The sequence below is a fragment of the Capricornis sumatraensis genome, chromosome 20, assembly GCF_032405125.1.
Source record: "Capricornis sumatraensis isolate serow.1 chromosome 20, serow.2, whole genome shotgun sequence".
Lineage (NCBI taxonomy): Eukaryota > Metazoa > Chordata > Mammalia > Artiodactyla > Bovidae > Capricornis > Capricornis sumatraensis.
In genome coordinates, this window is record NC_091088.1 from 43,922,018 (window position 1) to 43,943,327 (window position 21,310).

Here is a 21,310-nt window from a genome sequence, read left to right on the forward strand (position 1 = left end):
TCTCATTGGGTACTAAGTCCTCCTCTTCACTCTTCCTCCTTTCTGTGTTTAAAGATGTTGCTCCCTAAGTGAGGAGTCATTCAATTTTTCTTCCTAATCATCAGACCATCTAATCTTTAATATTGTACTGCTTTTTGACTACTTTTCATTCACACCTTTGACTGGTTTTTACTACTTTATACTTACAGAATGAAGCAAACATTTTTTTCTTGGTGAGAGTTCCTTTCCTTATTGGCTTTGCATAGGATCCGTAATTCACTTTAAAAAAATTATCCACTTCTCAAAGTTTGGGTAGGAGTCTAACTTAAACATTTCCCCTTCTGGTACTTTCTCCAGTTGCAGTGTGCACACAGAGGAACTTAAACCTCCAGAATCGTTTCTTTAAAGTGTGACTGTGGGCTGCAGACTCTATCCCGACTGCCCAGAGACTGTCTGTCACAGAGTCGGGCTTTCTGTCCGGGTCCTTGCTGACGTTCTCATGGCATGGCAGCATTTGAACTCTCTTTGAATTCGTGGTTTAGTTGTTTACAAATGTCCCCACCTTGATGACCATAACTGTGTGTCTTTGTGCCTTGAGATATATTGCTGTATAAACTTGGGGGTGTGCTTGGGTGCCTTGCTTTTTAAAGGATACCAGCCTGTTCTTAGGTCTAAGAAACATCTAACAGGAAGTAAAGCTGAATAGATGCTCACAGGGTCCTAAGGCTGAGACTAAAATATAATTAGTACCTCTGGCAGATTCCTGGTTGGGTTGCTGTAGGTAAAATCACTGTGAGAAGGCAGGTGTGTGTGTGTGGGGAGGGGGGGTGGGGGGGTGGTTGTCAAACCCTAGAAAAGGACCATTTCATTGTATAGGATCCAGATTTTTAAAATATGGAGTCTTTGTATTCAGCCATTGGCATACCTTTGGAAGTTTCTCAAAAGGAGGAAGAAGATCAAGAATTTTCTTTTTCCCTTTGGACACAAAAGAACTGTACAAGGTGCATGTCAAAAATGCATGATGATGCATTAATCCTAGTGTGGCTGGCTAATACAGTGTTTACGAATTTTGCTTGTATGTTCATGAGTTAGACTTGTCTGCAATTTTCCCCCATAATGCCTTTGTCAAGTTTCGTCGTAAACGTTATGCTGGCATAATAAAATAGCGAGCTTTAAAAAAAAATGACCACAATTTAGCAGTTCCATCTGCTTTTTCTCCCGTTAATGCAGGAAAGCTCTTGAACATAAATCTCTGGGTTTTCCCTTCACCTCGCTTCCCACTTCACTTTGCAGTTTCCTAGGAGATGTTAACTCTAACACGTTGCTTCTGTCACCCAGTTGTCTCAGACTGAAGCGCGTTTGGGGGCTTGATGGTTTTGGGGGGCCGGCCCAGGTTTGGACTCTCCACGTGGAGGCGCACCACTTGATATCTAGAGCGTGACTGTAAGTGCTCACAGCAGAGACAGGCTCTTCACCGCTTGCACCAGGCCGTGAGCCTGCGGTAGGCACCCGAGGATCCCCAGCGTGAAAGGAGGGCTGAAGCTGTCCTGAGCCACCACTGGCTTCATGTGCATTTCTAAGGTTGCATTCTGGGACATGCCAGGCCATTACACACACAGTGACCTTTGCACAGCTTGGGTCTGGCCAAAAGAGGGCAGGGCGAGCCAGTGCTTTTCTGGACACAGCATTGTCTGAAGTTGGCCTGCTGTCTGTTTCCCAGATTTGGTTTGGAAAGTGTAAGCCTTTGTTTGTGCTTTGTTTTTATGAATCAGCTGGTTTTCCCAGCTGTGCATATAAGTGGCTTATGATCATGCAAAATGAAGCTCATTGACAGTCAGCCCCTCACACCGCCCTCCACAGACAAGCATAGACTAATATTTCTGTGTACGCCCTGTGCTTCACAGGGCAGGACTCTTTCCTTACTAGGCTGAGCCCCTTCGGACGGCATGGACATCAGAGTGAAGCCACAAAGGGGCTGGAGACTCAGGTCCTTCATTTGTGTGTCCTGTGGCTCCAGCCCCTGGCGTCACGGTTTCTTCTTTTTCGGTCGACTGCTGTTTGTTTTGGGGCCAGAAACAAACGCCCCCCTGTGCTGCGTTTGGTTTGCTTTGTCGCGTGCCCAGGCCCCCGTATCCCCTCTTTTCCTTCAGCGTTGTCCAGTTCTGTCTTCCCCCGCCGGAAGGCCTCTGGTCTGCACGGTCACCCCCCACCCGCTTCCTTCATTCCCGCACAGATGGCGTCCATCAGCGATGGCATTCCCGTCATGGGAGCCCTCCCACAAGGTTCACTCATACCCATTAGGTTCTAATCACCATCATCTAAAATCACTTCTGGTACATCCTGTTCATTTCCCATACACCTCCATTTGTATATGGATACTTAAGTACATTTATAGGCCTGCCTTGATTTTTTTTAATCTATAGAGCGCCAACATTTTTTTCGTGTAAAAATGAATAAAGTAGGAAGCGCATCATATGTATGTATATACATCTTTTTTTACGTTAAACATAAGATCTCTGTCTGATAAGCCTAGTCAGTTTTGACTCAGAAGGTGATACCAGCCTTCTTTAATGGAAACTGTTAATCTTTTCTTTTTTTTTATTTACATGCTTTCTATCACTCATGTGTGTTTATCCATCTTGTCTTCACCCTCCAACCATGGGAGCCTGGCAGTGTTTACTTCAAACAGGGTGTTACTGAAAGACAGATGCTTGAAGGGACCGCTCAGGCCTCACACCTGGAATGCTAAAAAGCTTTCAGGCAGATCAGTTGGGTTGAAAAACGTCCCTTTCCATGGGGGAGGGGGAGGGGTGAGGGGGATACCCCACCTGAGAGCTTCCCTTCCGCAGCCTCATGGTCGTGACCCACCCCACCCCGCCCCGCTTCTGACTTACATCCGCACCCTCAGAGGATGCTTTCAAATCCACAAAATGGCTTATTCCGAAGAGTGAGCTTGAGGGGCCCTTTTTCCTCCATCAAGACCCTCCTCCCCTCCTGCTCACCCTGGCTTTTCTCACCTTTGCCTATCAAAGATTCTGCCCGTAAGATGGGGCCGTTTACTCTCCATCCTCTTTCTCAGTAGTAGTCCACTGAGTTAGAATCATTCTTCTTCTCCATGACTTTGTTTTTAATGGAAAGAGGGGAAAACCACCCTTCTTGGTTTCAAGGACCTTTCTATTTTGCTTGCCCCCTTCTTTCCAGAACATTCCAGTTTGGTGCGAGGTTAAACTGTGCAAAATACTGTTTGAAAGAAGGGAGAGAAAGAGAAAAAGCCTTGTCAAAATGCATTTGTTAGATCACGTTTTAAACGAAGTACAATTGAAGGTAGTTTCTGTCCAACGAAAGGAAAAACCCCTGCAAATGCGCTGAGCTCCCAGAGAGCGCGCCTCCTTTGTCGTCGCCCTGACATTGAAGTGTAATTTTTCATGGTTATTTGGACTGGAAAATGGTGGGGGGGGAGGGAAGGGGAGAGATGGGCTTGCGATTATTTCCCATAAATGACAACACAATCACATCACGCTCCGCTACAAACATGCTCGGGGAGTTTGCCTTTTTTACATTTCGTGTGTGGAAGTAGCAGCAGCAACCAGGGCTCTGTAGAAACCCAAGGGGATTAATCCCCCTGAACCTGGTGTTCCTCACAGTTCTGGCATGGAGCTGGGTTTCTGGTTTAGTGCGGGTTCCCCAACCAAGTCAGGGCCAGGTTTGGTATTTTAAAACTCGGAATGCACATCTTTCAGTATTTAAAAAGGAAAAAAAAAAATCTTCCCGGGAACAGCCACCAGGCGAGTCAGCGACACGTTCGTTCCGGCGCGCTTTGTCACCGCACGCTGCTTTCATCCTTTCTGTGTTTCCGCAGGGGGCAGCCCAGGTGCTTTGGCTGAGAACACAGATAAATAGAGCTGGTTGCAATCCTGGCTCTAGGCGTTTCCTCCCTTTTTCTCCTCTTGTGACCCCCACCCACCCCCTTAATTCCAGTGAGGTTTTGACAAACTGTTCAAATGACCGAATGGCCTGGCCCGGAAGTGGGGAACTGGCAGGAGGACCCTGGCGGGTGACGGTGCTGCGTGCGCAGCCCAGGGCAGGTGGTGTGCTCCAGGCCCAGAGATGCCCCTCGTGTACACGCTCACGATGGATGCAAAGCACGCCGGCGCGGGGCTCCCCCAGGCGAGCCTTCGGGGCCTCACCCTCTCCAGCAGGGGCTGTGGCCCCTTCGTGTCCACACTCACATTGGAGGTGAAGCACGTGGGCGCAGGGCTCCCCCAGGCGAGCCTTTGGGGCCTCACCTTCTCCGGCAGAGGCTGTGCACACAGGCTGCAGCTTCCCAGGCTCCCTCAGGCTGCCCAAGCCCCATTTTTCTTGTTTCTATAAACAGTGGCAAGATCTTCAAATATACAAAAGCATAAATGGTCTCTATTCTCCAATTAGTCATTTTAATAATACCCGGCATTGCCTTCAGTGTTGACTCTTGCAGCCGGGTGCCAAAGCCAGGGGTGGTGGGGCAGGGGCGGGAGAGAGGGGCCTGGCCGAGGGGGCCACTTGCTTCCTCACCACTGGTGTGCCTGGGTTTAGTGGATTTTCCTGCAGAGCGTCTCCCGGGCCCGTGTTGAGGTTGCTGGGCCTCCACCGCCTCACAGGCTCGGTCCAGAGACTGGGCCCAGCGGTCCCCAGTATACTTGGTGAATGAACCCAGCAATGAAAAAAATTCTTGTGGGAAAATGATCACTGAAAGGAAAAGAATATGTCAGTGGAGGGCAGGAGTGGGTCTGATCTTCTCCATGTCCTCTGTCCCTCTCCTTCTCACATCCTCGTATCTCTCAGAGGACCGGAACTTGTTTTTATAAACGTCATCTTCCAGAGGGCAGTTGCATTTAAAACAGCTAGTTAGCACTTTGGTCAGTTTTTTTTTTTTTTTTTTCCTTAAGCTCCTTGGAGTGGGAAGATACTGTGGCTTACTGGCAACCCTTCACTCCAGCAGGTGGAGAAGGGGCTTCAGCAAGATGGCCTGGCCGGCAGAGAGCTTAGATGGGGGGGAGATGGGAAATGCTAAGGACAAGGGTGACCTGGAGGGGGCTACACACACCCCCTCCACCTGTCCCGTGCTGTGTGCTCCAGACTTGGGCAGGCGGGGATGCAGGAGGTCCGCGTGCGAGAACGTACTTTTCACCTTAGTCTCTGTTAGCGCCCTGGAGTTCTCCTGTCTCTGGAAAAGAAATGGCAACATACCCTTTATGCATCCAGGTCCTGGATGCATAAAGCAGCACGCCAGTCTTGGGGCCCCCGCCTGCTCCCCTTTCCTACCTTCATCCTTCACCCCTATAAGGATTCCCACCTGAACTGTCACAGTCGCTCAGAATGTTTCACTCACCAGCTTTGATTTAGACCATGGACCCTTTGTCTTGTGATTTGACTTCTTCAAGTAATCTCTACCCTGTTAAGATGTAGGAAACAGAATGGCCAAAGTTTACCAACATTAAAAATAATATTCAGATGGATTACCCACAGAGGACCTCCAGGGAGGTGTGGAAGTTCCCTCTTTTGTGGGCAGAGTGAGAATGTGCAGTCACCTCCACCGCGATGCTAGGTCTAAGGACTGGGGTGTTAGAAGAACAGTTTGCATTGTGGTAGGCAGAAAGCAACCTGATTTAAGGGAAATTTTCTGGGGCTGTGGTATTGTCACTTAGAAGACCTAATTGCTTGAACTACCTCTCAGGCTGTTTGCAACCTTGTCATCAGGGCTAGAAAGATCCCATGGACTAAAACCACAGCATCAGCATTTGAAAAAGTGTGTTTGGGGACGTTGTGGAGTAGAATATCGCATCCTGAGTCTGGGAGTCACTGTGCGTTTGAGGTGTAGCCCAGGGCACACGGAGTGTCACCTACTGTAGGACCTGAGGTCACTGTTCAATAGGATCGCACTTGCCAAAGTGTCAAGAGGGAGAATGGCTCAGTTAGCCACCCACCTCTCCCTCCGTGGCCTAGAGAGGGTGACGAGCTGGGGGCAGCAGAGGCGTCCGTCCATCAGCATTGCAGGTCACATCCTGCTACAAGTTATTCTTGCAGCAGGATTTTAATGCACTGGATATTATTCAAAATAAGCAGTCTAGACCTTAGCCATCATCTTGCATATTGTAGGATCTGATTTGACCTCTGTCTGCAAAATAAAGCGTGCATACTTTTGTAGAATATGACCAGCTGTTAGAGGTTTCCTGTGGAAGCACAAGGGGCCAAGAGGGTTGGGCAAGCTGGACTGTTTGGCCCTCATTCTCCAGTTGTGCCATTTGGTCCTGCAAGAGGACAGGGGTCGGCCCAGGTGTCCTGTGGGGTGAGTCTGTAGTTACAGGTGCAAGGGGACAAGACACGGTGATGGATTCCCCTAGCCACCCACCATGGAGGCTCCAGCACAAGTGGCTGCCACCCTCTGCGTCCATCCCACTGGTCAGAGCATGCTGGGCCTTTCCCGTCCGCTTCAGCGCTTGTCCTTGGTTAATTAGGTTGAAAATGGGGAAAGGAAAAGCTTGAACCCTATCTTCAAAGTAAGCAGATTGGTTATTTTGTTTTTCAAAGAACAGGTCCAATATACAATTAAAACTTGTTTCTGGTAACCCTCATTCCAGGAAAGACGAGCTTTTAACAAAAGGCTTTTGACAGCTGCAGGCTATTTCATTTTTTTTAATGCCGAATGAAAAATCAATACATTTTTCTGGGTTATACATATTCAGAACAGGCCTGATATTTCCATTATAATGGAAAGTGGGTGTCTGCGCATCTCGCCTGTCAGAGCTGCACTGCCGCGTTTTCCAAGCCACTGCTAAATATTTCAAACCCGATTTGATTGTGGTTCATGACAGCTAATGTTTCTCAGCTCTTGAGCCTGCCGACAGGCAAACGCACTTTAGTTCACCCCCCCACCCTCAAATGTAGCTCCCCACAAAGAAAAAGGAAAGAATAATTTCATTCTTCAGTGTATCAGTGTATTCTTTAAGTAATGTGATCGCCGGAGTTCTGGGAACAGCACCCTGGTTCTTAGGAGAATTTCCAAATTCCTATCATCAAGGCCCCATGGCAGGGCTTTGTCAGGTTTGGAGGAAGGTTTGACTTAGTCTTCTCTGATCGCTCAGTTGGTAAAGAGTCCATCTGCAATGCAGGAGACCCCGGTTTGATTCCTGGGGTGAGGAGATCCACTGGAGAAGGGATAGGCTACCCACTCCAGTATTCCTGAGCTTCCCTTGTGGCTTAGCTGGTAAAGAATTCGCCTGTAATGCGGGAGACCTGGGTTAGATCCCTGGGTTGGGAAGATCCCTCTGGAGAAGGGAAAGGCTACCCACTCAAGTATTCTGGCCTGGAGAATTCCATGGACTGTATAGTCCATAGGGTCACAAAGAGTCAGACACGACTGAGCGACTTTCACTTTGACTTAGCCCACATTATCCTGTTAAAGAATCAGGAACAGCTAAGACTAGTCTCAGGTGTTGATGGACTCCCCTTTCTGCAAGCCTGTGATTTGCACAGCACTCCCCTGGGCCCTGGTTATTTGGTGAACGGTGCCCTTCTAAAGGGTGTGTCTTGGGTGGCACACTCAGTGCATGGTGGCAGGTGCTGACTTCGTGCTGATGCTGCCGCTGTTTTTGCTTCAGCCTCGTGCTCCTTCCACAAACCAGTTTCCAAGTGGTTCATAAAATCGTTGTGAATCCACATGGGGTTGCTAGTTGGCACACACACCTCCTTCAGAAGCAGATGTTTCCACAAATCGGGAAATCGTACAGTCATGCTCACCAACGTGATGAGTGTAAGGTGTGTTGAGAGAACAGTGTGCATTTGTGGCAAGAAAGCCACCTTAATTGAAGGAGCATTTTTTGGAGCTGTGGTATCATCACCTCCCCCCACCCCCCCCAATCTATGCTGCCCTTGGAACCCTTCCCTTTTAGAATGTATTATCTGCTGAAACGGGGCTTCCCTGGTGGCTCAGTGGTCAAGAATCTGCCTGTAATGCAGGCGACCAGGGTTCAGTCCCTGTGTTGGAAAGATCTCTTGGAGAAGGAAATGGCAACTCACTTCAGTGTTCTTGCCTGAAGAATCCCGTGGACAGAGAAGCCTGGCAGGCTGCAGTCCATGGGGTGGCAAAGAGTCACGACTCAGCGAGTAAACAACCTTTGCTGAAACCCTCATACCCGAGGGCTCAGCCCTTAACCAGCAGACATGAGCGAGTGCTGTCTGGGAGAAGCGGTTGTACAAAGAGGTAGTGATGGAAATAGGTTTTTGAAAGGCCTTCAGCCAGTGTTTTATGTGGAAACTGAAGACAGAAGGGATGCCAGAGGACCTCACAATTATTTGAGATTTGCTTCTGTTTCCCTGAACCCTTTAACATGAAAATACACCCAGACAGGAGGGGTGCTCTGATCTGAGGGCTGCTGTGGACTGTATCCATGAGGGTGGGCGTCTGCAAGGGGTTTGGAGGCATGGCCTCTGGAGTCTTGTGAGCAATAGACCATCTCATCTGTCTGAGACATGCAGGGCCTGCTGCTCTGGCTGGAACAGGCCAGGCATGAGGGGCAGAGATGACCTCCTCACCCAGGCGCTGGCTGTGCCCCTGAGAAAGCATTCCTGGTGTGTTCTGGTTAGGTTCTGAAATAGCGTTCAACTCTTTGGGGAGAAGATGGTTTTGATTTGTCTTTTTTTATTTGGCCTTAAAAATGGCACAGTGGCTGTTGTGTTTCTTGGGGAAGAAAAGTAACTTTGTCTTCTGAGGAAAAGACAGGATTTCCCAGATAAAACCGATCGTCGTCCATCAGGTCTTCACTTCCCACCATCTGTCAGTAGCTGACATTATAGGGGGTGGGGGGGAACCACTTCTGTAATGACCTCAGCCAGTTGCCACTGACTTAACTGTGGGGGAGAAATGCGTTCCATGAACACCTCCCCTCTGCTCTGTGCTCTGTGCGCATGTGGGTATCAAATACACATCCCTAAAGAAAGCGTGGCCCACCTGGCCAGGCCCAGGGACTCAGAGCTGGACACCCTCCTGCCCCTGGCCCCCACGCACTCCCAGTGCACGGAGCCCCAGGCCCTGCCCGTGGGTGCCCAAGGCCCGGTCTCAGTGGGCCACCAACAAAACAGACCCTGTCTGCACAGCACTGTGGGGCCGAGCTGTCCAGATGAATTCATAGTTTACATCTCTGTTTTTTAATCATATCTCTACCTTTATTGGTATTCAGAGCTCACAGTTTTCTGGTTACTGTCAGCCTGGGCTTTCATCCATTTTAAAAAGCTATTTTTCCTCTTGCTGTTGATGATGATGGTATAAAGACAGATGGTGTAACTGCTTATGAATGTCCTATTTTATTTCCCCAGGACCAGACAGTTCACTTGAAGACATATATTATTTCCACATGCTCAGGTTAGGCGGCCCAGACAGTGTCTGCCTCCTGCAGCTAGCTGCCCTTCCAGGGCTCGCCTTGCAGAGGGCGACACCTGTAGGTCACATGCGGAACTACAGGGAAGCGCCTACAGATTTGGGGTGTTTAACATATCAGAAATGATAATATTAAATCTAAAAACTCAGAGAGAAGAGGAAAGTGAAAGTGAAGTCACTCAGTCGTGTCTGATTCTTTGCGACCCCATGGACTGCCACGCTCCTCTGTCTGTGGGATTTTCCAGGCAGGAATACTGGAGTGGGTTACCATTTCCTTTTCCAGTGGATCTTCCTGACCCAGGGATCGAACCCGAGTCTCCTGCATTGCAGGCAGGCTCTTTACCATCTGAGCCACTAGGGAATCCCTTTCAAGAGAAGAGGACTTGATTTTTAAATCTTTAAGAAGAAAAAGAGATGCAAAAGAAATTCCTGAGCCAAGCTTGGTCGTTCACCCTCTCACTGGAGCTTGGTCATTGTCACTTTCCCACCCTTAGCAGGGCAGGGAGGGAAGAAAGCAGAAGCCCAAGCAGGCTCATAAACCGAGGGCCTGGGACAGCCACAAAGCGCCATGTGGGTTCCTTGCTTGTTGCGAGAATGATGTGCTCATTCTTCAGTCTGTCTCTGGATAGATTTGTCTGAAAAGGTTCAAAGAGCTGGGTTCAGTGCCAGAGTGACCGTGAGTTCTTAACTCTCTGCTTGGATGGCTCAGCCCAAATAGCACACGGAGAGAGGCGCTGGCCTTGGAGCTGGCCTCCCAGTGGCTAAATTCCTTCCCACCTCTGCAGAGCAGCACCTCCTGACGCTGCTCATCACATCGCGATGTCCCCTGTGTGTAGGTGTCAGACTCGCTCCACCTGGGGTGGTGTGTGTGTCCTAGAGAGGAGGGGTCATCTCTTTGCATAATTGCATTTGATGAATGTATGGGTACTTGCAGGTATTTTGTATCACAGGATGTATTTGGGCAAATGAGTATATTTTAAGAGACTTAGCTACTTTGGGTAGTCCAAACTTAATTCTGATCGACTGAATGCTGGTATCACCTTTCAGAAATGGATTTTATAATTATAGCGCTGAACAATTTAATCAAAAGCCAAAAATATGCATTGACTATTTGGCCTGAGTTAAGATGGCACCTATAGCATGCTGTGTAACTTGTTTATTATTGCTCAGCTAACACTTTGTATGTATTTTTTTCCTCCACTAAAGGCTGTAGCGTGTTAATATGGTGCTGTATATCTGACTGACTTCAAACCATGGTTGCATGCTTTTTCTTTGTTTGAACTAGGAGTGGGCGTGGGAAGACTTGATGTTAACTTGACTGTGCAGTGAGACAGAAAGGCGACATAGAAATTATTTGCAGAAGCCTCTTAGTTGAAGAGGAAAACAAGCAGTATCTCCTCTCATGCGTGTTCCCCATGACTGACTCTTACATGCCCTCTTGGTGGTAATGAAGAAATGTTCCCCGACCTCTAGTTCCATCTTCCAGCTCTTGGTCTTTCATTGTCTTTTTGGGAAGAGTTAGGAGAATCTGGCTCTAAACAGATACTTTCTTCCTCAAGTGCTTCATAAATCCTCTGAGGTCAGCTTACTTTGAACTCTTTTTACTCCCTTTTTTGCGATGAAATTCAGACACTGTTTTCTGGAGGGTTGTTAGTGTCACACCTTGAAATGTTGAAAAGTGGAGTTGGGGCTAGAGAGACCCAGGGTGATGTCAGAATAACCCCAGGTCCATGGGCCAACAGCCTTAGTCCCATGGATCTTGTCTGGCAATGGTCTTGGGTGACAGATGTGGGCTTCAGTGTCTCCACACCCAGGAAGCTGTGCTCTTCAAAGTCTAACGATTTCATCATCAACCTACTTTGGTTTGCTCGCCTTATTCATTCATTTAGCCTGTTCTTATTGAATGTTTTAAATAATGGTCCATAGGGCCAGGAGAACAAGCGAAAGACACCCCACTTCCTTTCCCTCAGCATCCAGAGGGGTTTACCCTCTTCATTCCCACTTCAGCAAGCAAGTGGCATTTTACTTTGTGATCAACCTCATGTTGGAAACGACCATTCTTTTTCCTTCACTGAAGTAGTGTGTATTGAGCTGGAGAGAATTTCCTTGGTTTGTTTTAAGCCAGTGGCGGGTGAAGAATGGAATGACTTCAAACAGGAGTGTATGATTTGGATAAGGAATTGTTTCCCTTTTTCTACAGATCTAGCTTCTCGCCACTGATGCCTGGCGAACCCATAGATGTTTGTTTCCTGGACCTCTGCACACTGATGAAATCATATCACTGATATTCTGTGACTCTTCAGAATATGAATGACTGTTAAAAAAAAAACCCACCACAATCTGGCAGGTGCTCAGGCACCACGAAGCCTTATGCAAGGTCTAGTTCAATGCCAGTTCTCAGTGTGGTCAGAGCTAGGCAAGAAGCAAGCCTGTGGCACTTTTTGCATCTGCAAGTGTTAAAGACTTGCATGTGATTTCAGAACTCAGTTGGAGTTATTTCCTCAACAGGATTGGCTTTTCAATAAGAAAAGCTCAAACGAGGTATTTGGAATCCATCTCAGAATACCGAGTGTCTGCACGTCTAGACCAAGCTGCAGTCTCCTGCCAGTGAGCGGGAAGGAAAGTTCCCACCACCGCCCCCAGACCGTGCATCCCTAGTGCGGCTGGCCTCTCGGGGCTCACTGTGTGGCTGGGGGACAGTCGTTGGCTGCCTGCGTTTTGTGGCGGGTACTTCTTTGGAGTAGCAGCCAAGAGTCCTCCATCTTCTGTCTACTTTTAGTCCTTGACGTTTTCATTTTCTTCTCCTGCAGAAGAAGCCATTGAAGATGTTGAAGGGCCCAGTGAAGCGGCTGCTGATCCCGAGGAGCTCGCTAAAGACCAGGAGAGTGGAGGCGAGAAGGACCAGAGCAAGTGGACAGGTAGCGTGTGTGGCTGCCCTCCAGCCCCCATGTTCCTCTCCTGGAGGAGGGCGGCAAACAGGCCAGGGGCAGGCGCAGCCTCGGCTCGCTCGCAACGGCTCGGCTGGTTCTCTGCGGGTGGGAAAAAGGATGGTATTCTTGCTCTGTTACAGTGGTCACCTTCCTTCTCCTATTACTTTATATTAAGGAATTTTAAAAGTTGCTTGAAATGGCCACAGAGCCAGCTTACTGATTGAGCAGGCATCCGGGTGGCTGGCGCTGTCCTGGGGCTAGTGTGTTTTGGGGTCACGTTTCCTTCACACCTCCTCCCTGTTGTTGTTTTTGCCCTTGGTGTGATTCTTCCTCCATGGAAGGTCTGGGGCCCTGTCCCACACTGCTCACAAACCGAGTGGAGGGACTTGCCACGTGGAACTTAATCAGGGTCACCCCCAAGTCTCTAAGGAGTCAGCAGTGTGGAAGGTGGGCTTCATCCTGCATTTGGGGTCCCAGGCAGCCTCTTTGTATCCCTGGTGTCCTGCTTTGGCCCAAAGGGGAGGCAGGGGGGCGTCTAAGCAAAAGCAGAGGAAATGGAAGAAGTTAGGAAAGGAAGTGCTGTTTCTGGAAAAGGTGCTGTTGAGAGAAGTGGGGAGTGGCCTTCTCTCAGGATGACAGGGTTTCTGTATCAAGGGAGAGACTTGCTGAGACTTAGAGGAAAATCTTGGTTCTTTTTTGAGGAGGAGCAGATGGTTTCTGAGAAGACTTATCAGGCCAGAGACGTCTCCCAGAAACACCACCGTAATTAGAGGATGTGATGTGACAAGCCACAGAAATCATTGTATTTGGTCAACCTGGTTCTTACTGCCTTCCATTATTAATATTGTAATACTTCGATTTTTTTTTCTTTTGAGAAAATATTTGCCTTCTGGAGTCCGTATTGGTTGGGCCTTTGTTACTTTTCCGGGCATGACTGTTCTTAAATCACGTTCAGTGTTGGCCTTTACTATTTAAACAAGATACAGAATCTTGGAGGGAGGCCAGGGGAAAGCAATGAAAATGACTGAAAGCTGAGCAATACCACCTGAGAAGAGGCTGAAGGAATCGGGGCTTTCAGCCTAGAAGAGAAGTTCGAGTGTGACAGCGTCTGGGCATCAAGGGATGTCACTGTCCTGTTCCTGGGCGGGTTTTCCCTTCCCTGCTGCACATCCTCCCCCTTTGCACTGGGCACTGTGGTGTCCAGAGGCCTGTGCTCATGCTAAAGCCGAGGGCCAGGGCGAGCCCCTTAGGACGGTCTGGAAGGTAGGACCAGGGACTAGGGGATGGGCATCCACACTCGGAGGCCCTGAGCATGCGGGGAGGGTTGTCCTGTGTGCCTCCCAGGGGTCAGGATCCCAGACTCTGCTGTAATGTTCAGATGAGGTCTACACAGACTTGGCTGACACACATCTGCCCGGAGGAAGTGAGCTGGGTTAGGGGGATTTTGCAGACACAGTCTGAAGTCTTGAGTTGCCGTCCAGGCCAGTCCATCCTTTGTTTTCACAGTTTGGGTGCCTGGTTTCTAATCCTGCCCCTGGGATGTTCTGGCTCAGTGACCTTGCTCCAGGCACCTTTCTGCACCTGAGTTTTCTTCTATGAGATGGGCATTAAGAAAACCCCCTATTTCCATAGCATTGCTCTGAGGGTTACTTGAACCTGGGAAGCTTGGAACAGTGCCTGGCATAAAGTAACTCAGTATCAGGAGGGTTTTTTTTGTTTGTTTGTTTCATTTGTAGTTTAGTTAAATAAGATGAGGAAACCTAGCGGCATTTTATCTTTGGATCCTCCCATTTGAATGTAGAACTGTTGCCAGGCAGTTGTTTTGAGAAGCTGGGGGAAGTAGCATAGGATTTAGTGTGCTTGTGCAAACGGCAGGTGGTACATGCTTCCTGCATTCTGTGAGCAAAGGACCCTGAGAGAACAATGGAACCATCTGCAAAGCTCCTACTGTGTGCCAGGCGAGCACTTGGTATGAGCTTCTCTGATCCTTAGAGCAGGTTACGGTAACCTTTGTTGAGGGCAGTTCCATTAAATCTCATTCAGAGTGACTGATGGCAGGAGGAGACAGAGGATGAGATGGCTGGATGGCATCAGCGACTCAATGGACATGCGTTTGTGCAGACTCCAGGAAATGGTGAAGGATGGGGAAGCTGGGCATGCTGCAGTTCGTGGGGATGCAGAGAGTCCCCACCTAGCAACTGAACAGCAACAAACAGCAGAGTATTTGTAATTCAATAGGAGTATGCCTTCACTGGACTGGTGGACAATGCCGGGTGGTCATGAGACTATATGAAGACTGGAAATAAGCACTGAAAAGTGCCACTGTCTTTAATAAGACTCTGCTTTCTCATTCAGTCATTCAAGCAACAGGCCATACTTAATCTTTATCTCTAAGACAGAGGCAGAATGAATAACTCAGAGACGCATGTTGCCAGTAGCATAGAAGTAAAGAAAGAAGGGAAAATTCTTCCGTGACTCCTGCCAACGATTCTCTCTTGACCTGAAGCTTAAAACTGTCTTTGTTGTTTGCGTGTGTAATGACAGGCTTTATTAAGGTGCGTTGGGCCAATTTGATCTTGGAATCAATACAGGTGCCAGCAGCCTCTCCTGAGCTTTCTTTGGGATCCTTAGTATTTTATAAAAAATGTCTGTTTGTTCCATTTACTCCCTAAATTGAGCTGTTCCTCTCTGATTAAATATGATGGGGAGTGCTTCCTCCCAGCAAATAAATAAGTAGCGATTTCACAATTTGTCCTGTTGATTAGTGGCTGCTCAGGATGCAGATTAGTCATATTTGAAATGGGCCTGGATAATTGGCATTTTCTCAGCTATTGATTATGTAATTCAAGGGTTTGCACAGGAACAGATAATCTTTACTAAAATTTGTTATTTTACTTTGGGATGGGACTCCTGATTTCCTTTTTGATGTTTGGTGAGCTTCTTTCCTTGAGGAATCAGGCCTTTCACCTTGAGCGGCAGCAAGACAAACAGAAGAGAGACTTGAATCACGGGGGCATCAATCCCACAGTCAGTGGTTGGGTCCCTACCGCGTGCCGGGCACTGAGCAGAGTCCCACTGATCCCAGTTTCCTTGAGATTTCCTTGTGTAACACGCCACAGGAACGCCCAGTCATCAAACAGTGTTACTCCGGATCAGCGCGGTCGCGGGGAACTTCCTGTGTCCATAAAGATGCTCTGCGTCTGCACTGTACAATACAGCAGCCACTGGCCACCTATGGCTGTTGAGTACTTGACACGTAGCTAGTACCACAGAGGAGCTAGCTCAGCTTTACATTTTATTTCATTTCAACGAACTTAAATTTCAACAGCCTGTGGCTAGCAGCTAGCATATCAGCCGTACAGATACTCAGGAGGAGCAAAACTGACCCTGAAAGACTGTGCCCCAGTTCTCCCAGCACTTTCCAGTTACTCCTCAGGCTACGTTAAGCTGTAACTGTGAGGCAGGCACTGGTCTCCAGCGTCACGCCCAGCCGGTAAAAGGCTCACAGGTACCCATCTCCACCGCCCTTGGGTGTTCCCTGGAGGCAGGGGGCCACGCTCAGGCCAGGGGCACGTGTGCCTTCATCTGCTGATACTGACTTGCCGTTGTTTTCTGTGTGTCCTGCCTTGTGAGGAAGTTAGGCAGCACTGCCTTACATACGTTATTTCATTTGATTCTCACCCCCTACTCTGTGACATACAATAGATACTGGAAGGACCCACTCCCCTGTGCCCCCTTCCACCATTTTCCAGATAAGTAAGTGGAGTCCCATGGAGCTTAGCAAGTTGCCAGAAGGCATACAGATGGTTTGGGTTTGCATATGGGCTCTTCCATATATTCTGATATAGGGTGCTAAGTTTCCTATTCTCCTCTCCAAGAATGCTTTTTCAGTCTACCCATCTGATCCAGTTTTTACCCCCCTTCTGAGTGTAGAGAGTAACACACTCTTCTAAAGTGGTGCAGTGGGAAACAGCAACATGACCGCCACCTGTGCGTTCAGCTTGAGTGGGGCTGCTGGCCATGAATGTGCCTCATAGTAAGAGCGTGATGCTCAGTCTGAGAGCAGGTTGGTAGAATGGAAAGACCTCTGTAGGTTTGGAGTCAGGAAGCCCACCAGTTAGTGAATGACCTTGGCCTTTGGGAGGCTTGGATGCCTCCCCTTGAAAACACAGACAAGTGACACCCATCAGCCGGAACCTGGGTTTCATGATGGGATGTGGTGGCACATGGACAAGCCCTTGGTAAATACTTGAGAGTCACATCTACTCAAGGCAAGTGTGAAGCGCTCCTCTGGGTCCCTGGAGCATGCAGGAAGGGTCTTTGAAGCAGAGCCTAATGCACAGCCATTTCCACCATCCAACTCTGTGGTTTTCTCTTTTACAATGTGAAAGTGATCGCTTGTTCTCTTTCAGCAGTGTGGATTTGAAAGTGCATGCTGTAGACTGAAGAGCCCCCAGTGTCAGCAACTGAACAATAATTAATGCAGTGATTATCCAATCAATCATTAATTGCTATAAATTAAGTGATATACAATTAATGTGATGCTTTATCACCAATAATTAGGAGAAAAAATTGAACTCTTGGCAAAGAATCATGGCAGGATGGTTATTTAAATCTTGTAGCCGCCATGGTTTCCAGGCTTGGAGCACTAGGCTGGGTCTAGTTAAGCTAATTTGAGACAGGATGATTGGGGGTATTAGCGCTTTAAACAAACAAACAAACAAAAGACGGGGCAACAATCCAACTTAAAATGACAACATGGTAACACTTCAGAAATCCCTTACTGAAGTTCATGTTTGCATTTTTGCAACATTTGGAGTTAGAATTGTAGCTAGAGCTTTGCTCTTCAAGGGGAATGGCCTGAAGGGATTTTATTTTATTAATTTTTTTCAATCCATGATGCTCACCTAACACACAGCAATTAGTGCAGCGGAGCATCCCTGATTTGAATCTATGGAAGATTGCTATTAAAGGGGGGTATTAATGGGCTGGCAAGGTCTGGACGGCTGTTGGGGAAAAGTGTGTTTATGGAATATGGTGCTGGCAGGCATGATTTCAATCGGATTTGACATGTTTAACATAAATGTATAGTGTACGGCTCTTGCTGCGTATGAATAATTCCTGCAGACCCACTGCCTTTCTAATTACTGAAGTTGAAAAAAAGCAGGTCAGGCACATCCTGGTGGAAATCTATTACCAGCCCTCCCCCTCTTCTCGCTGTTGTTTACAGCTTTGTATAAATAGGAATGCCATTGTATGGGGAACTGAGTGGCTGAAATGTAATCTGTGGCAGAGAAAGGAAAGAGGCTGAAACAATACTAAAAAAAAAAAAAAAAAATTGAGTTCATAAAGACAAAAGGAGGTATGTGCTGAGAGGAATCGCTCTGTGCTACCAGGAGGCAGAAGCCTGGGGCTCACTGCCTTGGTTCCGCCAGTGTTTAGTTATGTGACCTCTCGTCTCTGGACCTCCGTTTCACGGTTTGTAAAGCAGCCGGTTTGGACTCAGTGGGTTCTTGTGTTTCTGGGACTTTTTAAAACTGTGAATGGAGGAGGGACAGTTGTACAGTGGTGTAGAATCTTGGAGAATCTTCATTTCTAAGGTCAGAATGCTCGTAATTTGCGAGGATGTTCCTGGTTTCCAGGTAGTGGAGAAAGCATGGATCAGGAGTGGATTAAGAGTCTACACGGCCCCTTAGTCTTTTTCTGTGGTAGGCCTTTCTTGGGGTTGCAGAGAGTCGGACGTGACTTTGTGACTGAGTGACAAAAACAACACTGTCGCTCTCACCTGGCCCCTGTCACTGGGCACGTCACACAAACTGTCAGAGCCGGTGATGACGATATCCCTGGGGGAATCTTTGGAGACTCTTGTGTCACCTCTGAGTGGATCCCTGTGTCCCAGACCTGTTGCGGGCTGGAAACCAGGCCCTTCACCACCTCTACGAAAATCATTTTGGTCTAATTCTGTGTCCTTTCAGAATCTGGTTCCATCTCTTCACCTGACCCTAAAATAAATTTGTCTTTGCAGTAGGGTACATGAGAGGGAGTGCTGGGAGCCTGGCTTGCATGGCCCTGGTGTGGTTCCCATCCTTGCCGACGGAATCCATTTTTGGTTTCACATTTCCACACGCAGATGGGAATTGTGTGACTAAGTCAGCTTTTCCCTTCCTCCACCCTCTTTTTTTTTTTTATTCCAGGCCACTTTCAGTATAACTTGAGGGCTTAAGTCACTGCAGGCAGATTTCTGTCTCACAGTTGAAAACAAACCATTTGAACTATTTTTATGTTGAGAAGCAAAAATAGATACAGGGTATGGCGTATATCTGGACTTGCCTGAATTCCAGTAATTCAAAGGTCTCAGCTTTGAGAATTTATATAAAGTCATAAGAGAGAGAGACACCACATCAACTGAGCAAATACTCTTTGTGCAGATGTGGGATATGAAAAAAAAAAGTAGTTGGAACTCACTTTCTAGAAAGGATGTCATGTGCAAGCATATAACTATGGTAATGGTGTGATGAGAATTATCAAGGCATAGTTAGAAGGCAGTGAACCTGGAGTTGAAGGAGCAGATTGTTTTCATGGCTGTAGAAAATAACTTATAGGTTTGCCTATTATTCCTGCAACTTGGCCATGTTAATCTTCCTGCTTTGTTTCAATATTAGGTGTTGTCCTGATAGGGGAAGCACCTCAGTTACTAGAATCATGACCATGATCTAAAAATACAAAACACACTGCAGTGCCTTTCTCAGGGGATGTCAGAGCACTTTCGTTAGGGTCTCACATTCTTCCCCAGGTGCAACATTATCTTTACAGGCTAGAGAACCAAAACTCATCAGTGGGGAAGTCCTGGCTGTCAGATTTGTGATCAAACGGTGATTTGCCTTCTAGGTCAGAGTATATTCCCTGGATTATAAAGCTGAAGAACCATATGACATAGGAGCGTTCTCTTAACTGTATGAAGATTGGAGAAGACTTGAAGATCCTGTTTCTCTAGTTGTCAAGCAGAATTGTCAGCTCTTTATGGTTAGGGGCACATGGCATTCATTCATATTTTTGTGTGTGTTTTGTTTTTTAAAGACATTTCTTAGTGCTGCTTTAGGTTTACAACAAAATTGAGAGGTACAGAGATTTCTGATATACCCTCTGCCCCATCTCCAATCATAGCTTCCCCCATTATCAACGTCACTCACCAGGATGCACTTTTTTTTTAACCAATGAAAAACCTACTACACTGATCTATCCTAATAATCCAGAATTCACAGTTCACCTTATGATTTACTCTTGACATACATTCTGTGGGTTTGGACATACGGCTGTCACTATAATATCCTACAGGGTGTTTTTGTTGCCCTAAAAATCTTCTGTGCTCTACCTGTTCACTTGTCCCCAACCCGACATATGCATTTTTATAATTTCCTAGCAAGTGCTTAATACGTCTGAATATTTCATTAACAATCAGCTGGTGAAATAGCATAACCATAAACATTTTCAAGTGCAGGTTATTTGGTTTTATGCCTTTTAGATATTAAGCCCACAGGGGGAGTAGGATTCTCCTGCGTCGATTCACAGAAAAGGTGGATGTAGGATTCTCCTGCGTCGATTCACAGAAAAGGTGGATGTAGGATGCCTGTGCTTGTCCTCAAAGCCAGGCCTCTGTCCTCACCCTGTGGTTCCATGGCTGTCCGTGCACCTGTATTATTCCCTAGAGATGCTTCTAAAGATGAAACCCATCGTAACAAATGTTTGTACTCTCACCATGTGCTTGGCTCTGGTGGGCTTCATGTGCCTCATCTCTCCTCCTGGCCTCCCGGAAGCCCTGTGATTGGACACTGTCCTCCCACCATCAGACGTGGAGCTGGAAGTCCACTGTAGTCAGTTGAAATGCCCAAGTTCACACAGCAGGACTCCAGCCAGGTCGTAGCAGCCCTGCAGACCGTGAGCTCTGTTCCTTAGCAGGGGGGCTGGTACCTTTGTGTAAAGAAAACTTGGCCGGGGAAGACAAGAGTTCTCAAGGAGTACCCCCAGGTGCCCTCGAGCCATCTGCCCCACCCCTTCACACACCTTGTCCCTTCTGGGCCCTTGGAGGCTGTGCATAAACTGAGCTGGGGGACACGGTGGGGAGTGAGAAGCAGTGTTCAGTGTGGGCTCCCCCGCCCCTGCTATACAAACTCCAGGGGGCGACATCTCCAGGCTGCCAGTATTTGAAAGCCACAGGGTAAAGTGGACTGCTATTCCCATTTTTCAGTCCTTCCAGGGATCCGAGTCAATGTCTTTCTCCTCCAGCACAGATTGTCAAACTCCTGCCAAACCTGGACGAACCAAGAGCAATCCTTGGTGGGTCCCAGGCACGTTGATTTGTCGGCGATGGGGGGCGGGGGTGTGTGTGTGGCAGAGAACTGAAGTGCGGGGCTCTTTGTATCTGTCACTATGCTGGACACAGATTGTGTGTGTTACACAAGTGCCGCCTCTTAAAATTTAGTGAAGTATCTTACGAAGATGAAGATAGGTTTGAAATGGAGAAGGAACCTGCAAGAGTATCCTTTTAGCTTGGTCTCTGGGAGCCTGTGCTGTGTTGGGGCTCAGAGGCCCTAACTAACCTCATTAAGGTTGGATCTGATACGGGTGGGATGGGCTTGTTAATTAACTGTGGTCTGGTCCCAGCATGACCCACATCGCCTCCTGTTTTGACCTACATCTCACACCTCTGGACTTTTTGCTGTCAGTTGAAGTGTCTCTAAGGTTCTCCCTGTTCTAGTTTCTTCCCAAGTCCATCGTTGTCACAATCTGTAGTGAAGCCAGAGGGCAGAGTGGTGATGCAGAGCCCAAGGTGCCCCCAACTGGGCACCGTGACCACAGCTGCAGGGGGCATCTGTGCACAGCCCAGCGGGCTCTGCCAGGAGAAGACGGGCAGAGCTGACCAGAGCCCAGAGGCAGGCAGACGGACTTGATAACGCTAAGTGAGGAATTCGGTCTTGGCCTCTTTCGTCCC

General features: G+C 47.9%; 1 protein-coding gene across 1 annotated transcript in view; it reads left to right on the forward strand.

Moving 5' to 3' along the window:
* ZFHX3 (zinc finger homeobox 3) overlaps positions 1 to 21,310 on the forward strand; it is a 159,225-nt gene that overhangs the window by 106,560 nt on the left and 31,355 nt on the right. The window contains exon 4 of the mRNA XM_068992276.1: positions 12,202 to 12,282. Within this exon, the coding sequence (XP_068848377.1) occupies positions 12,202 to 12,282 (81 nt within the window). The remainder of the gene's footprint in view (positions 1 to 12,201; positions 12,283 to 21,310) is intronic.